The following is a 16,483-nucleotide window of genomic DNA, read 5'->3' as shown; positions in this document are numbered from 1 at the left end:
AGCAGGACATCCTGGTCCTGGGCGGTGGGGGAGATTCTGTGGGCTGCAGGATGGGATTACGAGGCCCCGGAGGGAGATGGTGGGGTCCGGAACAGAACACTGGAGGCGGCCTGGGAGGGTCTGGAGCAGAGTGCCCGACTCCTGTGGGGGTCCAAGGGGATTCCATGGCAGAAAGCGGCAGCCTGGGGGGCCCAGGGGGGGTCAGGGGTCCCGGCCAGCGTGGTCCGGGTCCGGGGTTCCTGCGGGGCCCGTGCCGTCCGGTAGGGGCCGCTGTGCATGGGAGCGCCCCGCGTCCCCTCAAGGGCACGGCGCTCTGCGCATGCGCGCGGCGCGGGGCGGGGCCGACGGTAGGGGGTGGGACGAGAACACGGAGGGGCGTGGCCAGCAGGGGCGAGGCTCCTCCCATATTGGTGGGCGGGGCTTCGCGCGTTGCCGGGCAGCGGCGGGCGGGGCGCTCCGGGAGCGGCGGCGGCGGCGGAACCCGGAAGCGGCGGCGGGTTCCGGTCGGTCCCGGCCGGTCCCGAGCCCCACAGCCGCTCCCGGCGGCGCGTCCCCACCTCGCCGGCTCCGGCAGCGGCTTTCCCAGGCTCTCTGTCCCGGTGGGTTCCGTTCCCAGCGGGCCCCGGGCATGGCGGGCCGCGGGAAGCTGATCGCGGTGATGGGCGACGAGGACACGGTGACCGGGTTTCTGCTGGGCGGCATCGGGGAGCTGGACAAGCACCGGCGGCCCAACTTCTTGGTGGTGGAGAAGGAAACAAGCCTGGCGGAGATCGAGGAGACGTTCCGGTGTGTGGGGAAGGCGGCCCGGGAGGGCTCGGGGCGGCCTGCGGGGCCGGGGGGCCAGTAAGGGTCGGGGCTGCCTGAGGGGTCCCGGTGAGTCCCGAGGGGGTCTCGCAGGGGGATCCAGGCAGGGCTCCTGGAGGGGAGGGAGAGGGCTGGCAGGAGTCTCGGGCAGGGTGCCGGGAGGGCTCGGGGCACCGGGGGCCCGCGGAGCGTGTCCCGCCTGGCTGGGCCCCGCGGCGGGCGCTCTGTGCCCCTCACTCGCCCTTTTTCCCGTTGGCAGGGGTTTCCTGGCGCGGGAGGACGTGGGCATGATCCTGATCTCGCAGGCGCTGGCGGAGCAGATCCGGCCGGCGGTCGCAGCCCACGCCCGGGCGCTGCCCGCGGTGCTCGAGATCCCCTCCAAGGACCACCCCTACGACCCGGCCCGGGACTCGGTGCTGCGCCGCGCCCGGGGGCTCTTCGCACCCGATGAGCTGCGATAGAGCCCCCAGGAGCCCCCGCCCCTCCCCACACTCTCCCAAATCCCCCCAAATCCCCCTCTAAGCTCCCCCAAGCAGTTCCCCAATACCCCCCGGGTGTGCAAGCCCCCGCGGCACGCCCAAACTGTCCCCAGCGCCCGTGGCCTCTTTGCGCCCCCCCATGGGCGACGGGCACCCCCAGACAGTCCCCGGCACCTTCCCAGCCACCCCAAACAGTCCTCCACCACTCCCCCAACTTCTTCACACTCGAAGACCTGTAGCCCTCTCGGGTACCCCAAATCAGCCCCAGGCATCCCATGGGGTCATAAGCCAGGCCTTCTCCACCCCAGGGAAACCCACCCAGGGGCCCCCAGCCCACCTGGGGCTGTTGTGCCCCATGCTTGGGGGTCCCCAGCCCATCCCAGGCTGCTTCTGGGGTGTCCCTGGCATTCCCAGGGTGTCCTTCTGGTGCTGGGGGGCTGTGGTTGCCCCCTGGGTCTGAGGGTGACACGGGGAACCTGGTGTGTCTCTGAGGGTGCCTGGGGCTGCCACAGGGGCCCTGAGGGTGACCCGTGACTATGTCCCAGCCGTGTCCCGTGATGGGGAAGTGCCACCACTGTATCCTGCTGAATCCTGCCAGGTCCTGCCTGTAGGCAGGGAGGGACACTGTGGGGGAGGAAAGGAACACCCCAAGGACACTGGGAGTAGTCTCTGTGACCTTGTCACTGTTCCCCCAGCTCCTCCCCAGCCTCCTCAGCCCCAGCAGAACCTGGGGGGATGGTTATTTATTGTCCTTCCCCAGTGCCCCTGTCATTTGTGTCCCCCATGTGTCTCCCTGCCAGTGTCCCCAACATGTGCTGACACCACTCACTGTCTGCTCTGCTCTGCTCTGTGGGGTGCTGTGAGGGATGGGGGAAGACAAAAATGGGGGGGGACTTGGGGACATGGCCCATGGACAGAGACGTGGAGGGTTCAGGGCACAGGAGCACCCTGAGACCCCCCCATAACCCCCACCCTCGGGGGGACAGCAGGGGTGAGCCCCCTGTGCCCCACAGGGCCTGAGGGCATTGTTCTGAGGGCCTGGGGGCTCCGTCCACCCAGCTCTGCCCCCTTGTTTCTGTTCCCAGCCTCCTTGTCCCCATGGCCCCCCACCTCCTCAGCAGTCCCTGCTGTGCCCCTGCGGACAGGGGTGACACCTGGAGGGGCATTGAGGGGAAACCCACATCTCTGGGGGCCTGGGTGGTGGCCGTGCTGGGGACATGCAGTGGGCAAGGGTGGGCACGGGTGGGCATGGACACAGTTGTCACAGATGTGCCACACGCAGGTTTCTCACACAGGTGTCTCACACATACCACAGACACACACACACACATTTATCACACACAGAATCCCAGAACAGTGTGGGTGGGAAGGGCCCTCTGGTGATGATCCAGCTCAGCTCCTGCCCAGGCAGGGTCGCCTGGAGCAGTTGACATTTGTCCAGGTGGGTTAGGATGTCTCCATGGAGGGACACCCCTCACCCTGCTGGGCAGCTCTCCCAGGACTTGGCCTTTCCATGGTGGAGGGAAGCTGTGCCTTGTGCTGAGCTGGGACTGTTGGAGCTCAGGGCCTGACTTGTCCTGTCGCTGGGCAGGACGGGGCTGGGTCTGGCACCATCCTCATAACCTGGGGAGGTCTGGGGTTGGTGGGATCCCCCCTCAGATATTTGTATGAATTGGGGCAATCCCCTCAGCTGAGGGATTAGTGTGGACATGTGAGCAGCAGTCCAAAGCTCCACGTGGACCCAGGAGCCCTGGCAGCCTGTCAGGGACACAGGGGGCATTGCCAGGAGTAGGGGCACATTGAAATGGCTCCAGGCCGTGCAGGTGACTCAGAGTGTGGTGACTGGGCCAGGCAAATGGGACGTGGAGCAGCAGGACGTGGCGTGGCAGCTCAAGCAGCAGGATTTGTAGGAGGGCACAGCCACCCCCCTGACTCTTGAGGTGTGCTCTCCTCAGGTGGGGATTGTTTTTTTCACTTGTCCAACTTGATTAGACCCAGCAGTAGTTCACACACTGACAAAAGCCATAGCTAGCAGGAGTGGGGAGAAGCAGATAGAGCTCCCCAAGAAACAGTGGGCTGCAGGGAGTGTCTGAGCCTACTGTTGCTGCTGGAGGACAGTGGAAACAGCACTGCATGCGGTGTGAACAGGTGGGGGATCTTACAGGGGAGGTGGGGAGGCTGAGGATTATCAAGGAGTGCCAAGGAGAAACAGACTGGGGGAGTTGCACCCTTCCATCCAGGAGAGAAATGCAGTGCATGAAAGCTCAGCAAGAGTCAGAGCAGCCCTGGCCCTCTTGCCATCAGGCAAGAGGAGACCTAAAAGCTGGGGAATGGAAACAGGTCCCTGCTTAGGGAGGTAGCAGAATCCCCTCCTGGCTTCCCTCGCCTTCCCAGGTGCCCTTACAGAACTGATACGAGGTCCTGGATTTTGAGAGTCAGATAATTGAGTGGAGAAGAAAGCCTGCTTGGTGAGTGTCCCAGATCAGTGCAGTCAGTCAGACAGATCACAGCTACAGTTATTAAAGAAAAAAGAAAGAAGGGTATTTGTGTGTGATTCACTTCTGAACGGGGCTGAGGACCTGTATGCCAAGCAGACCCATCCCACAATCTGCTGCCGCCCTGAGGCCCACGCAAGGGACATTGCTGAGAGACTCCCTGCTCTAATTCAGCCCACCAGTTGCTGCCCACTGCTCATTGTCCTGATGAGAAAAGTACCAGGGTAACAAAAAAGGACTTCAAGGCACTGGCTTTCCTGGTTGAAGGGACAAGAGCACAAGGTACAAGAGGTGGTGGTCTTGATTCCTTTGGTAGTAGGGATGAATGCCAAAATGAGCAGGAAAACCCATGGGATCAAAAAGTAGCTTAAAGACTGGTGCCATTGGTGGGATTTTGGATTTTTTGAACATGAGGTGGTGTGTATAGCACCAGGCTGGAGGTAGATGTGTTCACCTCTAGAAGAGGCAAAAGGGTTCCAACCTGTGAATTGGCAAGGCTGATTGAGAGGGCTTTAAAGTAGGTTTGAAGGGAGAGGGGGATGAGAGCACACTCCCTAGAAATGAAGCTGGGGGCAGCAGGCCAGTGCTGGGGAGACACTGATGGCACAGCTAAAGTGCATCTGCACCAATGCAGCAGTGTGGGCAACACAGGAGGAGCTGGAGGCCATGGTGCAGCAGCAAAGCTCTGATGTAGTTGCTGTCATGGAACTGTGATGAGATGACTCCATGACTGGAATGTTGCAGTGGATGGCTCCAAGCCCTTCAGAAGGAGCAGGTGAGGCAGGAGATGTGGTGTGATGACTCTGTACATTAGGGTTGGGTTTTGGCTGTCTGGAGCTCGGTGGCAGTGATGAAAAGGTTGACTGGTCATGGGTGAGAATCAAGGGGAAGGCTGGCAAGGCAGATATCTGGTGGGGGGTCTGTTCTAGACCTCACAACCAGCATGAAGAGGTAAGTGCTGGCTGATGTTTTGTGGTTGCCAGCTCTTGTTTTTGTGGAGGTCTTTAACCTGCTGGATGTCTCATGGAAGCAGCACAGTGGAGAGGAGACAGACTGAGAGGCTCCTGGAATGTGTGGAAGAGAACTTCTGACTCAGTTAGCTGAGCAGCCCACCAAGGGTGGGGCCCTGCTGGACCTGCTGTTTGCAGACTGAGAGGTGCTGCTGGAAGATGTGGTGGTTGGAGCCATCTTGGGCACAGTGACCATGAAATGAAGGAGTTTTCAGTCCTCGGTGAAGTAACAAGGTGAGTCAACAAAACCTCTACACTGCACTGTCAGAGGGTGAATTTCAGCCAGTTTGGGACACTGATTTGGACAGTCCCTTGGGAAGCAGCCCTTAAAAACAAAGGGTCCAGGAAGGCTGGGCATACATCAAGAAGGAAACCTTTAAGGTGCAGGAGCAGCTTGTCCCTATGTGCCTGAAAATGAGCTGGTGGGGAAGAAGTGGTTGTCCCCCTGAACTTGGCATTGGTGAGGCACACCTCAAGTCCTGTATCCAGTTCTCAGCCCCTCAGTTCCAGAAGGACATTGAGGGGCTGGAGTGTGTCCAGAGAAGGCAACATAGCTGGGAAAGGCCTAGAGGGTGAATCCTGTGAGGAGCAGCTGAGGGAGCTGGAGAGGCTCAGCCTGGAGAAAAGGAGGCTCAGGGAGAGCCTTCTCACTCTCCAGAACTCCCTGACAGGAGAGTGGAGCCAGGGGAGGCTCAGCCTCCCAGGCAACAAAGGACAGGACAAGAGGGAGCGGCCTCAAGTTATGCCAGAAGAGGTTCAGGGTGGAGTTCAAGAAATTCTTTATGGAAAGGTGGTCAGGCATTGGAAGGGGCTGCCCCATGGAGTCCCAGTCCCTGGAGGTGCCCAAGGAACAACTGAACGTAGCACTCAGTGGTCTGGTCTGGTGGACAAAGCGGAGACCAGGCACAGAGTTGGACTCAATGGTCCAGGAGGGCTTCTCCAGTGTAACTGATTCTGTGGTTCTGTGTGATTCTGTGATTTGAGATATTTGTATGGATTGATGGAATCCACTCTCAGCTTTCTCCAGACTAACCAGGCAAACCTCCTGCAGTCTCTCCTCATCAACAGACATGCTCCAGACCCTGAATCATCTTTGTGGCCTCCTTGACCCTCTCCAGCAGCTCCTTGTCTTTCCTGAGTTGTGGAGCCCAGAACAGCTTCACGTGGGCAGGGCAGAGGGGCAGGATCACCCCCCTGCCCTGCTGGCCACACTCTGTCCAACTCCCCTGTGATGTCCCACCCAAAGGGGAAGGGAGAACCTGGCACCACAGATGTGCAGGAAGAATGTAATATCTTTGTTAGTGACAAGGATGAAGGGAGGGAGTGTACCCTCAGCAGGTTTGCAGGTGACACCAAGCTGAGTGGGGCAGGTTGCCCCCTGAGGGACCTGGACAGGCCCAAGTTGTGGCCTGTGAGAACCTCATGATGTTTGACAAGAACAAGTGCAGATGCTGTGCCTGGGGAAACTTTGGAATCCATCCAGGCTTGGAATGAGCAGATGGAGGAGCCCTGGGAGAAGGACTTGGGGGTGCTGGAGGATGGGGAGCTGGACATAACCCAGCCCAGAACCCTCCTGTCCTGGTCTCATCCCATAGCATGGGCAGCAGGAGATTCTCTTGGTTGTGCTGTGTGAGGGAGATCAGGCATGCTGACTGCCTTCCATCCAGAGAGCAGCAACTGTATTTTCCCTTATAATTTCATACTGTTATCTTTTTACCCTCAGCCATCCTCCCACAAAGTACTTCAAGAACTTATGGAGGAAAAAATGTAAACTTTCATTTCTCGAGGTATTTAATCAAAGTCAGGTGCCTTTCTGAAACAGATATGTAAAATAAACATATGCCGGGCCCGTGTGGGGCAGCTGGGACACCTGCAGGTCAGTGGTTCCAGGCTCTGGGAGGGAGCTGGAGGAACACCTGGGGACTTCCCTGGCAGAACTGTGGTGAAAGATGCCTCTCGGGGTTCTTTGGCCCTGCTGCTGCTCAGGGACCGGGTGGGACTTTCAGCCTGAGCAGCTGCAGCAGCCACCGAGCAGGGCAGTGATGGCTTTGTGCTTCCAGAGGGACCTGCGGGCTCCGGCCCATGGCCTCTGACCACAGCTCTGCTGCTCTCGACTACGACGCTGCCGCTTCTGCTGCTGGCAATTCCCGTGTGGGTGGCAGCAGTGTCCAGCCAGGGGCCTGGCCCGGCATCGTCAGCATCCAGGCCACCTGGGAGAACGGCACGTGGCACATGTGCTCAGGTGTCCTCCTCAGCTCCCAGTGGGTGCTCACGGTCGCACACTGCTTCGCCAGGGCCGGGTAAGAGACAGCAGGGACAGAGATGTCCCCAGAGCACGGGCAGGTGCCCAGCTCACAGCACCACGGGCCACTTCCCTGCCCACCTGGGGAAGCAGAAGGCTGGGAAATGCTGGGCTGCTGCAGCCCCTGGCTCTGCTCCCTGTCAGCCCTCTGTCCATCTGCTCCCCAGGGGCGTCTCCACATGGAATGTGGTGATGGGGGCCACAGATCTGAGCCAGCCGGGCCCCAAGGCTGCAGTGAGACGCATCCAGAGGCTCCTGGTGCACCAGCACTACGTGCCTGCCACGGCCAGGAACGACATTGCCCTGGTGGAGCTGGACCAGCCCGTGGAGTGCAGCGACTACATCCAGCTGGGCTGCGTGCCCGACACCTCGCTCAGGGTCTCGGAGCTGAAATCCTGCTACATCGCCGGCTGGAACTTTGCCAGAGGTGAGTTCCCAACAGGACGTGTGCTCCGAGGGCGAGCTGGGCACCCCGGGGACACGGGCTGGGCACAGACGGAGTCCGGGCGCAGGGCGGCAGCGGGGCCGGGCTCGGAGCAGCCCGGGCTGGGGAAGGAGTCCATTCCTGGGGAGGGCATGCTGTGGAACGGGATCAGCTGTGAGGTCCCTGCTCACCCGAACAATTCCTGCTGGCCCTGGGAAGCCTCGGGAGAGATGGGCCTGGCCCCTTCCCCAGGCCAACAGCAGGGACACAGCGGGACAGCATCACTCCAACATGGCTCCGTGGGGAAGGGGCAGGGACACAGCGGGACAACATGGCTCTGTGGGGAAGGGGCAGAGCCAGGCCCGGGAAGGGGGTTCACCCCAGGCAGGGGAAGGGATGGGTACCGAGCTGCTGGGGCTCATTCCCCTCTATGCCCACAGCTCAGGGATCAGGCATGGTTCTGCGGGAGTCCAAGGTCCACCTCATGGACACAGAGCTCTGCAACAGCAGCCCATGGTATGCGGGGGCCGTTCATGCTGACAACCTGTGTGCTGGGTACCCGCAGGGTGGCATTGACACCTGCCAGGTAGGAGGCTGTGATGAGTCCCTGAGCCCCTGGCAGCACAGGGACCCCCTCATCCCCACACACAGCACAGCCTGTCCGCAGTCCACCCCTCCCTTCCCCACAGCAGCCCCCACAGTCCCTGAGCCATCTCTCCTGGCACAGGGGGACAGCGGGGGTCCCCTCGTCTGCAAGGACAATGATGCTGACTACTACTGGCTGGTGGGATTGAACAGCTGGGGAAGAGGCTGTGACAGAGCCAGGCACCCCGGGATCTACACCTCCACCCAGCACTTCTACAACTGGATCCTGCTCCAGACGGGCCTGAGCCCAGCAGAAAGAGCTGGTCCAGCACCAGAGCCAGTTGTCACCTCGGCCCCCGAGGAGGAGCCTGAGGAAGCAGAGGAACCAGAGGAACCAGAGGAACACATCAACTTGACCCCTGAGTACAGCCAGAGACCAGCAGTGACATCCTCGGGCACGTCACTGCCCATGGCATTCCCACACCAGTTTCTGGTGCAATTCTGGAATCTGCTGCAGGAGTTCCTGCAGTTTCAGAAGGACAAAAAAGCCTGAGCAGCAGCAGGATGAGCAGGCTCCAGGGCTACCGTGGATCACGGCAGTTCCTGCTGGGCCAAAGGTAGCCTTGGGGCCAGAGGCTTCTCTGTCCTGCCCATGCTGCTGCGCTGCAGCCACAGTGATGCTGACGTGACTGAGGTGTTGAAGTAAAGTTTCTGTGTTCACCATTAACTGTGTTTTCAGCCCTGCTCAGTGCACTGGCAGGCCAACAGAGTCCCTGCTCTGTCCATCTGCTGTGTTGTTCACCTTCATTCTTCAGCCTGGAGAGGGCTCCAGGGAAACCTCAGTGCCCCTTGCCGTGCCTGAAGCAGGTTATAATAGTGGGGGAGAGCGGCTTTTTGCATGGGCAGGCCATGACAGGACAAGGAAGAATGGATTAAATCTAGAGGAGGGGAGATTGGGATGGTGGTGGGAAGGAGTTTTTACTCCGGGGGTGATGAGGCCCTGGCACAGGGTGCCTAGAGAAGATGTGACTGCCCCTGGATCCCTGGAGGTGTCTAAGGCCCGGTTGGACAGGACTTGGAGCAACCTGGGATAGTGGAAGGTGTCCCTATCCATGGAAGGGGGTGGCCTTTAAGGTCCCTTTCAAACCAAACCATTCCATGATTCCGTGACTGTTTTAGAGTGTGTGTGTATCCAGCTCTCTGGAATGCAGCATTTGTGCACAGACACGCACACATACAAGAGCCATGGCCACATCCAACAAGCTGGGACAGAACCAGCCCCTGGGTGTGAGCCCACCTGTGTCAGCTGTACAGACCTGGAAGGAGAAACCTCCTGTGCTCAGCAGCCCCTGGGATCTGGCTGCTCTGGGGCAGAATGGGGACAGCAGCCCAGGGATGGACACCAGAGGTCATGGGCGGACTGAGGCAGCACTGGCTCAGCTGGGAGCAGGCTGCCTGGCCTGTGGCTTTTAACCACATGCCTCCTTACAGCAGCAGTGCGGGGAGGATGCCATCTCATAGCTTTGTAAAAAATATCCTTTAGTGTTTGCTTTCTGCAGCAGGTACCACTACAGCGCCTGGGCAGGATCCCTCCTGCAGGTCCAGGATGGCTCACTTCTCCTAGGCAGCTCTGTCCTAAGGACTGAAGGAGCAGTAGGAATGAGCCACCATCCATATGGAATCATGTGGATTCTCCCATCCCTCTCCTGAGCGAAGTGTGCAGCAGCGAGGGCCAAGCCAATGAAGATCCTGCCCAGGTAGGCTCCCACAAGAAGGGAAGAGGCCCAGCTGCCCATCACAACAGCTCTAGGGCATGAGAAGCATCACTGTCCTCCATGCAGGCCCCAGAAGTCCAGAGCCAAGGGGAAAACAGGCTCAGGGTCCAGGCCTAGGCAGATGAGGACTCCTCTTCAGTGCAGCTCTTCCCTTTATCTGACAAATCCTTGCTTGTGTTCTGCAGATCAAAGCTCTGGAAAGGAGCAGGACAAGGAACTGCTGAGAAATGACACAGACTGCAACAACTGTATCTGCTGTGGCGGCTCTTTTAGACTCTTCCTAGGCAGTGAGAGCTCTTGTGATGGTTCTCACTTCCCCCCTCCCAGCCCAGACTGAGCAGCACACAAAACCCAGCAGAGGGCAAAGCTTCCCGTGCTGCAGTTTCCCCCCTTTGCCACAGGGGAAAAGGGCAGAACTGCTCATCCGACAGGACTCAAGACAGAGCAGGGACAGTCTTCCCTACCTCCAGCTCCCGCAGGACCTCGTCCATGAAGTCTCCTGAGTGCTGTTTGTAAGCCACGGCCAGTCTGATGGCGTCATTGAAGAGCTGGTGGGAAGGACAAGGCTCGTCACTCACAGGATGGGGGACATGGCCATTGGGTTTCTGTAGCAGATGGACACTGTTCCCACATCCCAGGGGAAAAAAAAGCCCTCTGCAGCTCTCCATAGCCACCAGCCACTCTCGTGGAGCTGAAATGATGGACCATTTCCTGCTCTCTGTGCCCACAGCAGCCCCCATGTCCCTGGGCTGCCAAGGGCTCTCGTGGACACCAAGCCCAGCAGCCAAACACCCATCTCACCTTCACCACGTTGGTGCCATCGGCAGCAGACACAAAGTAAAAGGGCAAACTGAACTTCCGGGCAAAGTTGAAGCTTCTCTGGGTCACCTTCATATCCGCTGAGGCAGACAAAGAAGACACGGTCAGTTAGACATGGCAGGAGCTCCAGAAGGTGGGTGTCTTCTGTGTGACACGTCAGCCCCTGCTAAGCCAGATGGGCCACAACCCTGAGACAGCAATCACGAAGGGCTGGTTGGCATTCCCCATGGGAGGGAACCTTCCAGCCTCCTGCAGGGCCAGGTGAACAGTTCTGTCAGCAGGTACATTGAGACACTTCAGCACAGAGGAGTCTGTGCAGGCTGAAGGAGCACCAAGGCCATCCCTGACTGATCCAGGGAAGCCACAGAACAGCTTTTGCTTCCTTTTGCTGCCATTTTTGACCAGGTGCTACTCCAATCTCTTTTGGGTTCTTGATGGATAGAATAGGCAGTGTGGTAAGGAGAGAACTGGAAGAAAAATGCTTGAATAAAACTGAAATGGATGAAATTTGCACTTTTATTTGCTGATGACACAGGACAAGCACCTGTAAAGCAGCAGCCGAGGTCAGTATAGGACCCAGCCCTGGGGGACTGAGGAAATTCTCTGGACCCAAGAGACAAAGGACATTGGTTTTCAGTAAGGACAGGAGTGAATCCCACCACGACCCTGGCAAGCTGGCAGCAGAAGACACACTCACCATCAATCTTGTTGGCCACTACAATGCACGGGATCTCTGGGCGGAATTCCCTCAGCTCCTTGTACCAGCTGTTCAGATTCTTGTAGGTGACCTTCCGCTGCACATCAAACACCTTCCAAGAGAGAACCACCTATCCCGGGGCCAGCCCAGCACGGCTGACCGACCCAGGACAGCTCTGACCCATCTGTGGGGCCAACCCAGGACAGCTCTGACCAACACAAGGATAGAATCCAGAATGTTCCCAGGAAGACACGACGAAGGGAACTGGACGTTATTAGAAAGGGTAAAAGAGAAAGGGACAGTATCACCAAGCCCAGCCAGCAGGAAACAGCCCTGGATGTCCTTTACACTGTCCTGTGTCCTGTGCAAGTCCCTGCCACCCACACAGGGAGCTGGCACTGGGAACAGCTTGTGCCAAGCAGGATCAGATCCTCTGTCTGGACAACTAAAGCACCAGTGAAAATCACCAGTGGAACAGTGGAAAGTGGGGGCGACAGGACAAACCAGGAGATCTGAGCAGGAGAGGAGCCAACAAAACTGGCAACAGGGGCAAACATAAGGACATTGAGAAGACAGCAGAGCCAGGGGATAGAGGAAAAGGGTTACCAGGAGAGACAGACCAGAGCTAACCAGGTCCATCTACAGGGGGTTTATCTGGTAAGAGAAGAAAGAACAATCCAGGAAAGTTTTTTAAGTGACTGGAAGAGACAAGGAACACACAGCAGTGTAACCGTAAAAGTAACACAAAAGCCAAGTGTCACTGAGACCATTCTGCGCCCAAATCCCACAGGTGCAGCTGAGACCCCCTCACCATGATGCAGGCATGGGCCTGGTGGTAGTAGGAGGCGTGCATGCTCCGGAAGCGCTCCTGGCCCGCTGTGTCCCAGAAGTCTGGAACACAAAAACAGCTCAGAATGACACAACTCACCGAGCTCTGTTTTTCCCACAACTCACACCCAGGAGGCAAAGCCCAGCCCACCTGCTCAGAGACACAAACTGAGCTTCACCTCACCAATCTGAAACACCTCAGGGTTAAGAAATTGTGCCAAACTGGGACCTTTCCTTACTGGGCTCAGCTGTGGGCTATGCTGGCACTGGCCATCAACAAAAGAGAAGCCATCAGTGACACGAGTTGTGCGGGACAGCAGGACCAAGACAGGCAGAAGTGCACAGAGCAGTTGCCATGTCTGGCACTCTGTCACTAGGGATGACAACGGGAAACTACCTAAAACTCCAGGAGCTGCTGGGCACTGCTGATTTCTGACCCAGGGATGGTCAGCCGGGGCCCTGCTGTGGGAAATGCTCCAGCACCTCTTGCAGACACCTGACTCCGTTCTCCCAGGGGCAGGAATCATTCTGAAGTGCTGAAGGTAAGTCAGCCAGAAGCAAACAGGTCCCAGTCCATGAAGTTCTGTGTACACCAAGACATCATGGGGCAAACCTGGACATGGCCGTGCCTTTTACTGTTGGTGCAGCTCAGGTGGAGATCCCCCACCTCCCACTGGGTTTGTAGGTTCACATCTGGCTCTGGTTTGCTGTATAAATTGGCACAGCTTCAGTTAAGAATCTCAGTGTAGTCACACCTCTTGTCAGCTGGACCCAAGCATGGTGCTGTATCCGAAGCCAAATGAGCCAGTTTCCTTAGGGATTCCTTTGCACTGATACTGTGACTGGACTCTGTGTTAGACCTACCGGACAGTGACTTTCTTAAACTGCCCAAATACAGACAGGTCCCCACCAGACCACATTTGCACTCACTGTCTGTGTCACAACAAAGATGTTGAGCAGTGTCAGCCCCAGCCCCAAGGAGCCATGACCAGTGACTCCATGCAGAGTCCATCCAGACCATTCTTTATCCTCCGACTGTCCACGGATCCACCCAACCAACCTCCTCCAGCTCAGAGTCCAGGACATCGTTATAAAGTGTGGGGGAACCGTGCCCCACACTTTACCAAGCCCAGGAGGATGATGGCAGTCACTTTGCCCCATCCACCAATGCTGCAGCCCCGTCCCAGGAGGGCACCAGATTTGTCACCGTGCTGTCGTTTATCAAAACACGTAGCCGAGACCCAGAGCGAGGGGATCTGCCCTTCCCTGCTGTTCCCTCTGCCATGGCACGCCATGTCCCCGGGCTGGCCCCACTCACCCACGCGGACCTCCTGGCCGCCCACCCGGGCGCGGTGCTGGTACAGCGTCAGGGCGAACGTGGAGAGCTGCTGGGGCTGGCTGCGCCGCGCTAAGGAGCCACCGTGAGGCCAGAGCCGCCGGGCCGCGACCCCGCCCGCCGCCGAGCCGGCCCGCCGCCCCGCTGCCAAGGATACAAGCCATCGAGCAGGAACCGCTCCAGCAGCCTGCGGAGAGAGCACGCGTCCCGTGAGCCGCGCCACCGCCGCCGCCCGCCCGGCTCCGCGGGACCCCCCGCCACAACCCGCGGGACGCCCGCGCCCCACGCACTTGGACTTGCCCACGGCGCTGTCGCCCAGGCAGATGATCTTCACCGTCTCCTCAGCGCCGGCCGCGGCCTCATCGCGGGCGCCATCCGGGGCTTCCTCCCGCGCCGCGGCCCGGCCCTGCTCCTCCGCCGCCGTCGCCATGGCAGCGCCTGCGCGTGCCCGCTGCCGCGCGACGCGGCCCTGCTCAAGCCGGACGCGGTGGCCCATCCGCTGGTGCGCGAGGTGAGCGCCGGGCCGGGCAGGGCCGGGCCGGGCCGGGCACAGCACGGCACAGCAGGCCTCGCCACGACCCCTTCCTCCCAGCGCCGCCTCTTCCCGCAGGCCGTGCACGACGCCATCCTCCGTCACCGGTTCCTCATCGTCCGCGCCAAGGAGCTGCGGTGCGGCGCAGAGCAGAGCCGCCGCTTCTACCGGGAGCACGCAGGTACGAGCGGGGCGCAGGGCTGCCGGAGCGGCGTGCTGCCCGGGCCGGTGCCCACTCGGCCCGTGTCTCTCCGCAGGGCGTTTCTTCTACCAGCGGCTGGTGGAGTTCATGGCCAGGTACGTGCCGCGGCCGGGCGCTGCCGTGGCCCGTGTGCGGGGGGCTCGCTGCCATGTGCGGAGGTGGGAGGCTCTCGGGACCGCAGCCTGCTGTGACAGCTGTGGTGCCTGGCGGGTGGCACCCCCGAAGGTGTGCAGGTCACCGCTGGGAGCAGGCCGGCAGTGCCAGCGCCGTGGCCTCGGTGCGGCGGTGGCACCGTGGCAGGGCAGGCCAGGGCAGCTGCACTGTGCAGTTTGTAACTACGAATAACCTGTTTGTAATGAGCTCTTCATAATCTTCTCCTACTGTTCCTGGGCCCTTGCTGCAGTGGCCCCATGTGGGCTTACATCCTGGCCCATGAGGACGCTGTCCCTCTCTGGAGATCCCTGATGGGACCCACTAAAGTGTTCCGAGCCCGACACAGTGACCCAGACTCCATCCGAGGTGCCTACGGCCTTACGGACACCAGGAACACGACCCATGGCTCAGGTAGCCTAGCATTCTTGGATAGTTCTTGGGGAGGCAGGAGTGATGGTGCTTTGTCTGCCTTTGCTTTAGTTCTGGGGCTCCAAGTGAGCGATTTGTTCCCTTCTGCAGACCCCACGCGCACCTGGCCAGGTGCAGCCGAGCCAGGCACCTTTGGAGTCCAGCATGTGTTTGTGGTGGCAGACTGGCATCTCTCTCTCATTGCCTTTCCCTCTCTTTTTTCAGACTCACCTGCCTCAGCCAGCAGAGAAATTGCCTTTTTCTTCCCCGAGTTCGACGAGCAGCGCTGGTACGAGCAGGATGAGCCGCGGCTGCGGCGGGGGCAGCTGTTCTACAGCGCCCAGGAGCGCGTGCACCGCGTGCTCGGGGCACAGCCAGCACAGGTACCCGGGCAGGGCGTGCCTGGCTGGCCTGGCAGCCCCTGTGGGCACTCTCCTGGGCAGCAGACACAGAGCTGTGCTGCGTTTCAGGGAGTGTGGGAGAGGGAAAGCAGCGTTGTGCTGCCTGGGATCAGATTATTGGTGTAACAGGCGGATGCTGGGCTGCTGTAGGAAGAGTTCCCCCTGCAGTGCTCATGCTGACAGTCTGGCCATGCAGCTCACTGGCTCCCTGAGTTTGTTTGGGTGTGAACAGGACAGGTGAGTTGGTCAAGGGCCAAGTGAAGGATGGGTTGCTTGTTCCAGATGGGATTGGCCTGGGTTTGCTGATGGGAAGCCTCAGATTCTCCCAGCTGGCTGTTCCCACAGTGCCTTAGGGAGAAAAGAAGAAGAATGTGAAGAAAGACATCAGCAGGGCAAGATGAACTGTCCTGTCCTTGCTCACCTGCAACTGGGCTGGGAGATGAGGAGCTTTGCCAATAGCTCTGCATGTGAGAGCACTTGGAGCCCTCAGTGTCCACAGCCTGCCTGTGTGCCGGGGCAGTTCTGTGTCCTTGGGAAATGGGATGAACAAGGCCATTGAATTACCCAGATACGTGGTGGAACAATGACAGGGTGGTGCAGGAGGGCTCCGTTGGGAGGTACAGAGCCAGGTCCTGGTGGCTGATTTGTGTTTCTCTCTGTGATGCCATGTGAGATGTGTTCCTGGACGGGGTTTCAGTCCATTTATGCTGTCTCCCTATGGGCTCCTTGCAGTGCTGCCATTTTAATTACAGTGCCCTGTTGGAATTTCCTTTGGGCAGTCCCAAATGCTCGGGCTGGGGAAGGTGTGCTGTGCTTGGGGCAGGAAAGCTGAGCCGAGGTTCAGCAGAGCCCTGGTACATCACAGAGCCAAGGCAGGGACTCTCCAGGTGCTTCCAGAACCCCGTGAGATGTTGGGTAGTGACTGACTGACTGACTCTCTGCTGGAAAGCACTGCCCGTGTTTGTGTTCCCTCTTCCTCCTGTCTGGGATCAATTGGTCATTGTTCTGTTCCAGGTACAGATCCAGGGATCTGCAGGACATCACTGCTGTCCCTGTCCTCAGCAGTGTCCAGAGTGGATCTGCTCAGGATCCTGTGTGTCTTCACACAGCTCTGAGAGCTGCTGTCCCCAGTGCTGTTGATGTTTTATTGATATTTTGTCAGATGTTTTATTGATTCCTGGAGGTTTTGCTCAGATCTTTGTGTTTTTAACTATTAAACTTTACTATTTTTCA

The 16,483-nt window shown here is 59.1% G+C and overlaps 4 protein-coding genes across 11 annotated transcripts; 3 read left to right on the top strand and 1 right to left on the bottom strand.

The window, feature by feature from the left end:
* Window positions 1-431: 431 nt before the first annotated feature.
* ATP6V1F (ATPase H+ transporting V1 subunit F) lies at window positions 432-2,107 on the top strand. The gene is made up of 2 exons (XM_041470253.1): window positions 432-786; window positions 1,064-2,107. Exons 1-2 carry the CDS (start codon window positions 629-631, stop codon window positions 1,263-1,265), a joined length of 360 nt encoding a protein of 119 aa, XP_041326187.1. The 5' UTR covers window positions 432-628; the 3' UTR covers window positions 1,266-2,107.
* Window positions 2,108-2,260: 153 nt separating this feature from the next.
* On the top strand, window positions 2,261-9,484 carry LOC121355079 (acrosin-like). Of its 5 annotated transcripts, none has more exons than XM_041470248.1 (6): window positions 2,261-4,553; window positions 4,812-5,022; window positions 6,849-7,088; window positions 7,258-7,517; window positions 7,955-8,100; window positions 8,242-9,484. In XM_041470248.1, the coding sequence occupies exons 2-6, from the start codon at window positions 4,988-4,990 to the stop codon at window positions 8,650-8,652; spliced, it is 1,092 nt and encodes a 363-aa protein (XP_041326182.1). In that variant the 5' UTR covers window positions 2,261-4,553; window positions 4,812-4,987; the 3' UTR covers window positions 8,653-9,484. The 5 variants fall into 5 exon arrangements, with proteins under 5 accessions (XP_041326182.1, XP_041326181.1, XP_041326185.1 ...); XM_041470247.1 differs by having other exon boundaries at window positions 4,762-5,022; XM_041470251.1 differs by lacking the exon at window positions 6,849-7,088 and having other exon boundaries at window positions 2,261-5,022.
* A 139-nt stretch (window positions 9,485-9,623) lies between these two features.
* LOC121355082 (rab-like protein 2A) lies at window positions 9,624-14,021 on the bottom strand. 4 transcript variants are annotated; one of them, XM_041470257.1, is made up of 8 exons: window positions 13,845-14,021; window positions 13,712-13,741; window positions 13,537-13,616; window positions 12,202-12,281; window positions 11,391-11,502; window positions 10,676-10,773; window positions 10,339-10,422; window positions 9,624-10,068 (listed from the first exon to the last, which is right to left on the bottom strand). In XM_041470257.1, the coding sequence occupies exons 1-8, from the start codon at window positions 13,982-13,984 to the stop codon at window positions 9,988-9,990; spliced, it is 705 nt and encodes a 234-aa protein (XP_041326191.1). In that variant the 5' UTR covers window positions 13,985-14,021; the 3' UTR covers window positions 9,624-9,987. The 4 variants fall into 4 exon arrangements, with proteins under 4 accessions (XP_041326191.1, XP_041326189.1, XP_041326190.1 ...); XM_041470255.1 differs by having other exon boundaries at window positions 13,537-14,021; XM_041470256.1 differs by lacking the exons at window positions 9,624-10,068; window positions 10,339-10,422 and having other exon boundaries at window positions 10,429-10,773.
* On the top strand, window positions 13,985-16,483 carry LOC121355072 (nucleoside diphosphate kinase 6-like; the record flags this gene model as incomplete). Its single annotated transcript, XM_041470234.1, has 5 exons — window positions 13,985-14,065; window positions 14,147-14,267; window positions 14,344-14,383; window positions 14,692-14,852; window positions 15,075-16,483. Coding segments are annotated over 5 exons (705 nt in total), but the record flags the coding sequence as incomplete, so codon positions are not given.

Source organism: Pyrgilauda ruficollis, unplaced genomic scaffold, assembly GCF_017590135.1.
Source record: "Pyrgilauda ruficollis isolate IOZ18807 unplaced genomic scaffold, ASM1759013v1 scaffold243, whole genome shotgun sequence".
Lineage (NCBI taxonomy): Eukaryota > Metazoa > Chordata > Aves > Passeriformes > Passeridae > Pyrgilauda > Pyrgilauda ruficollis.
This window is presented reverse-complemented; position numbering and strand designations above follow the sequence as displayed.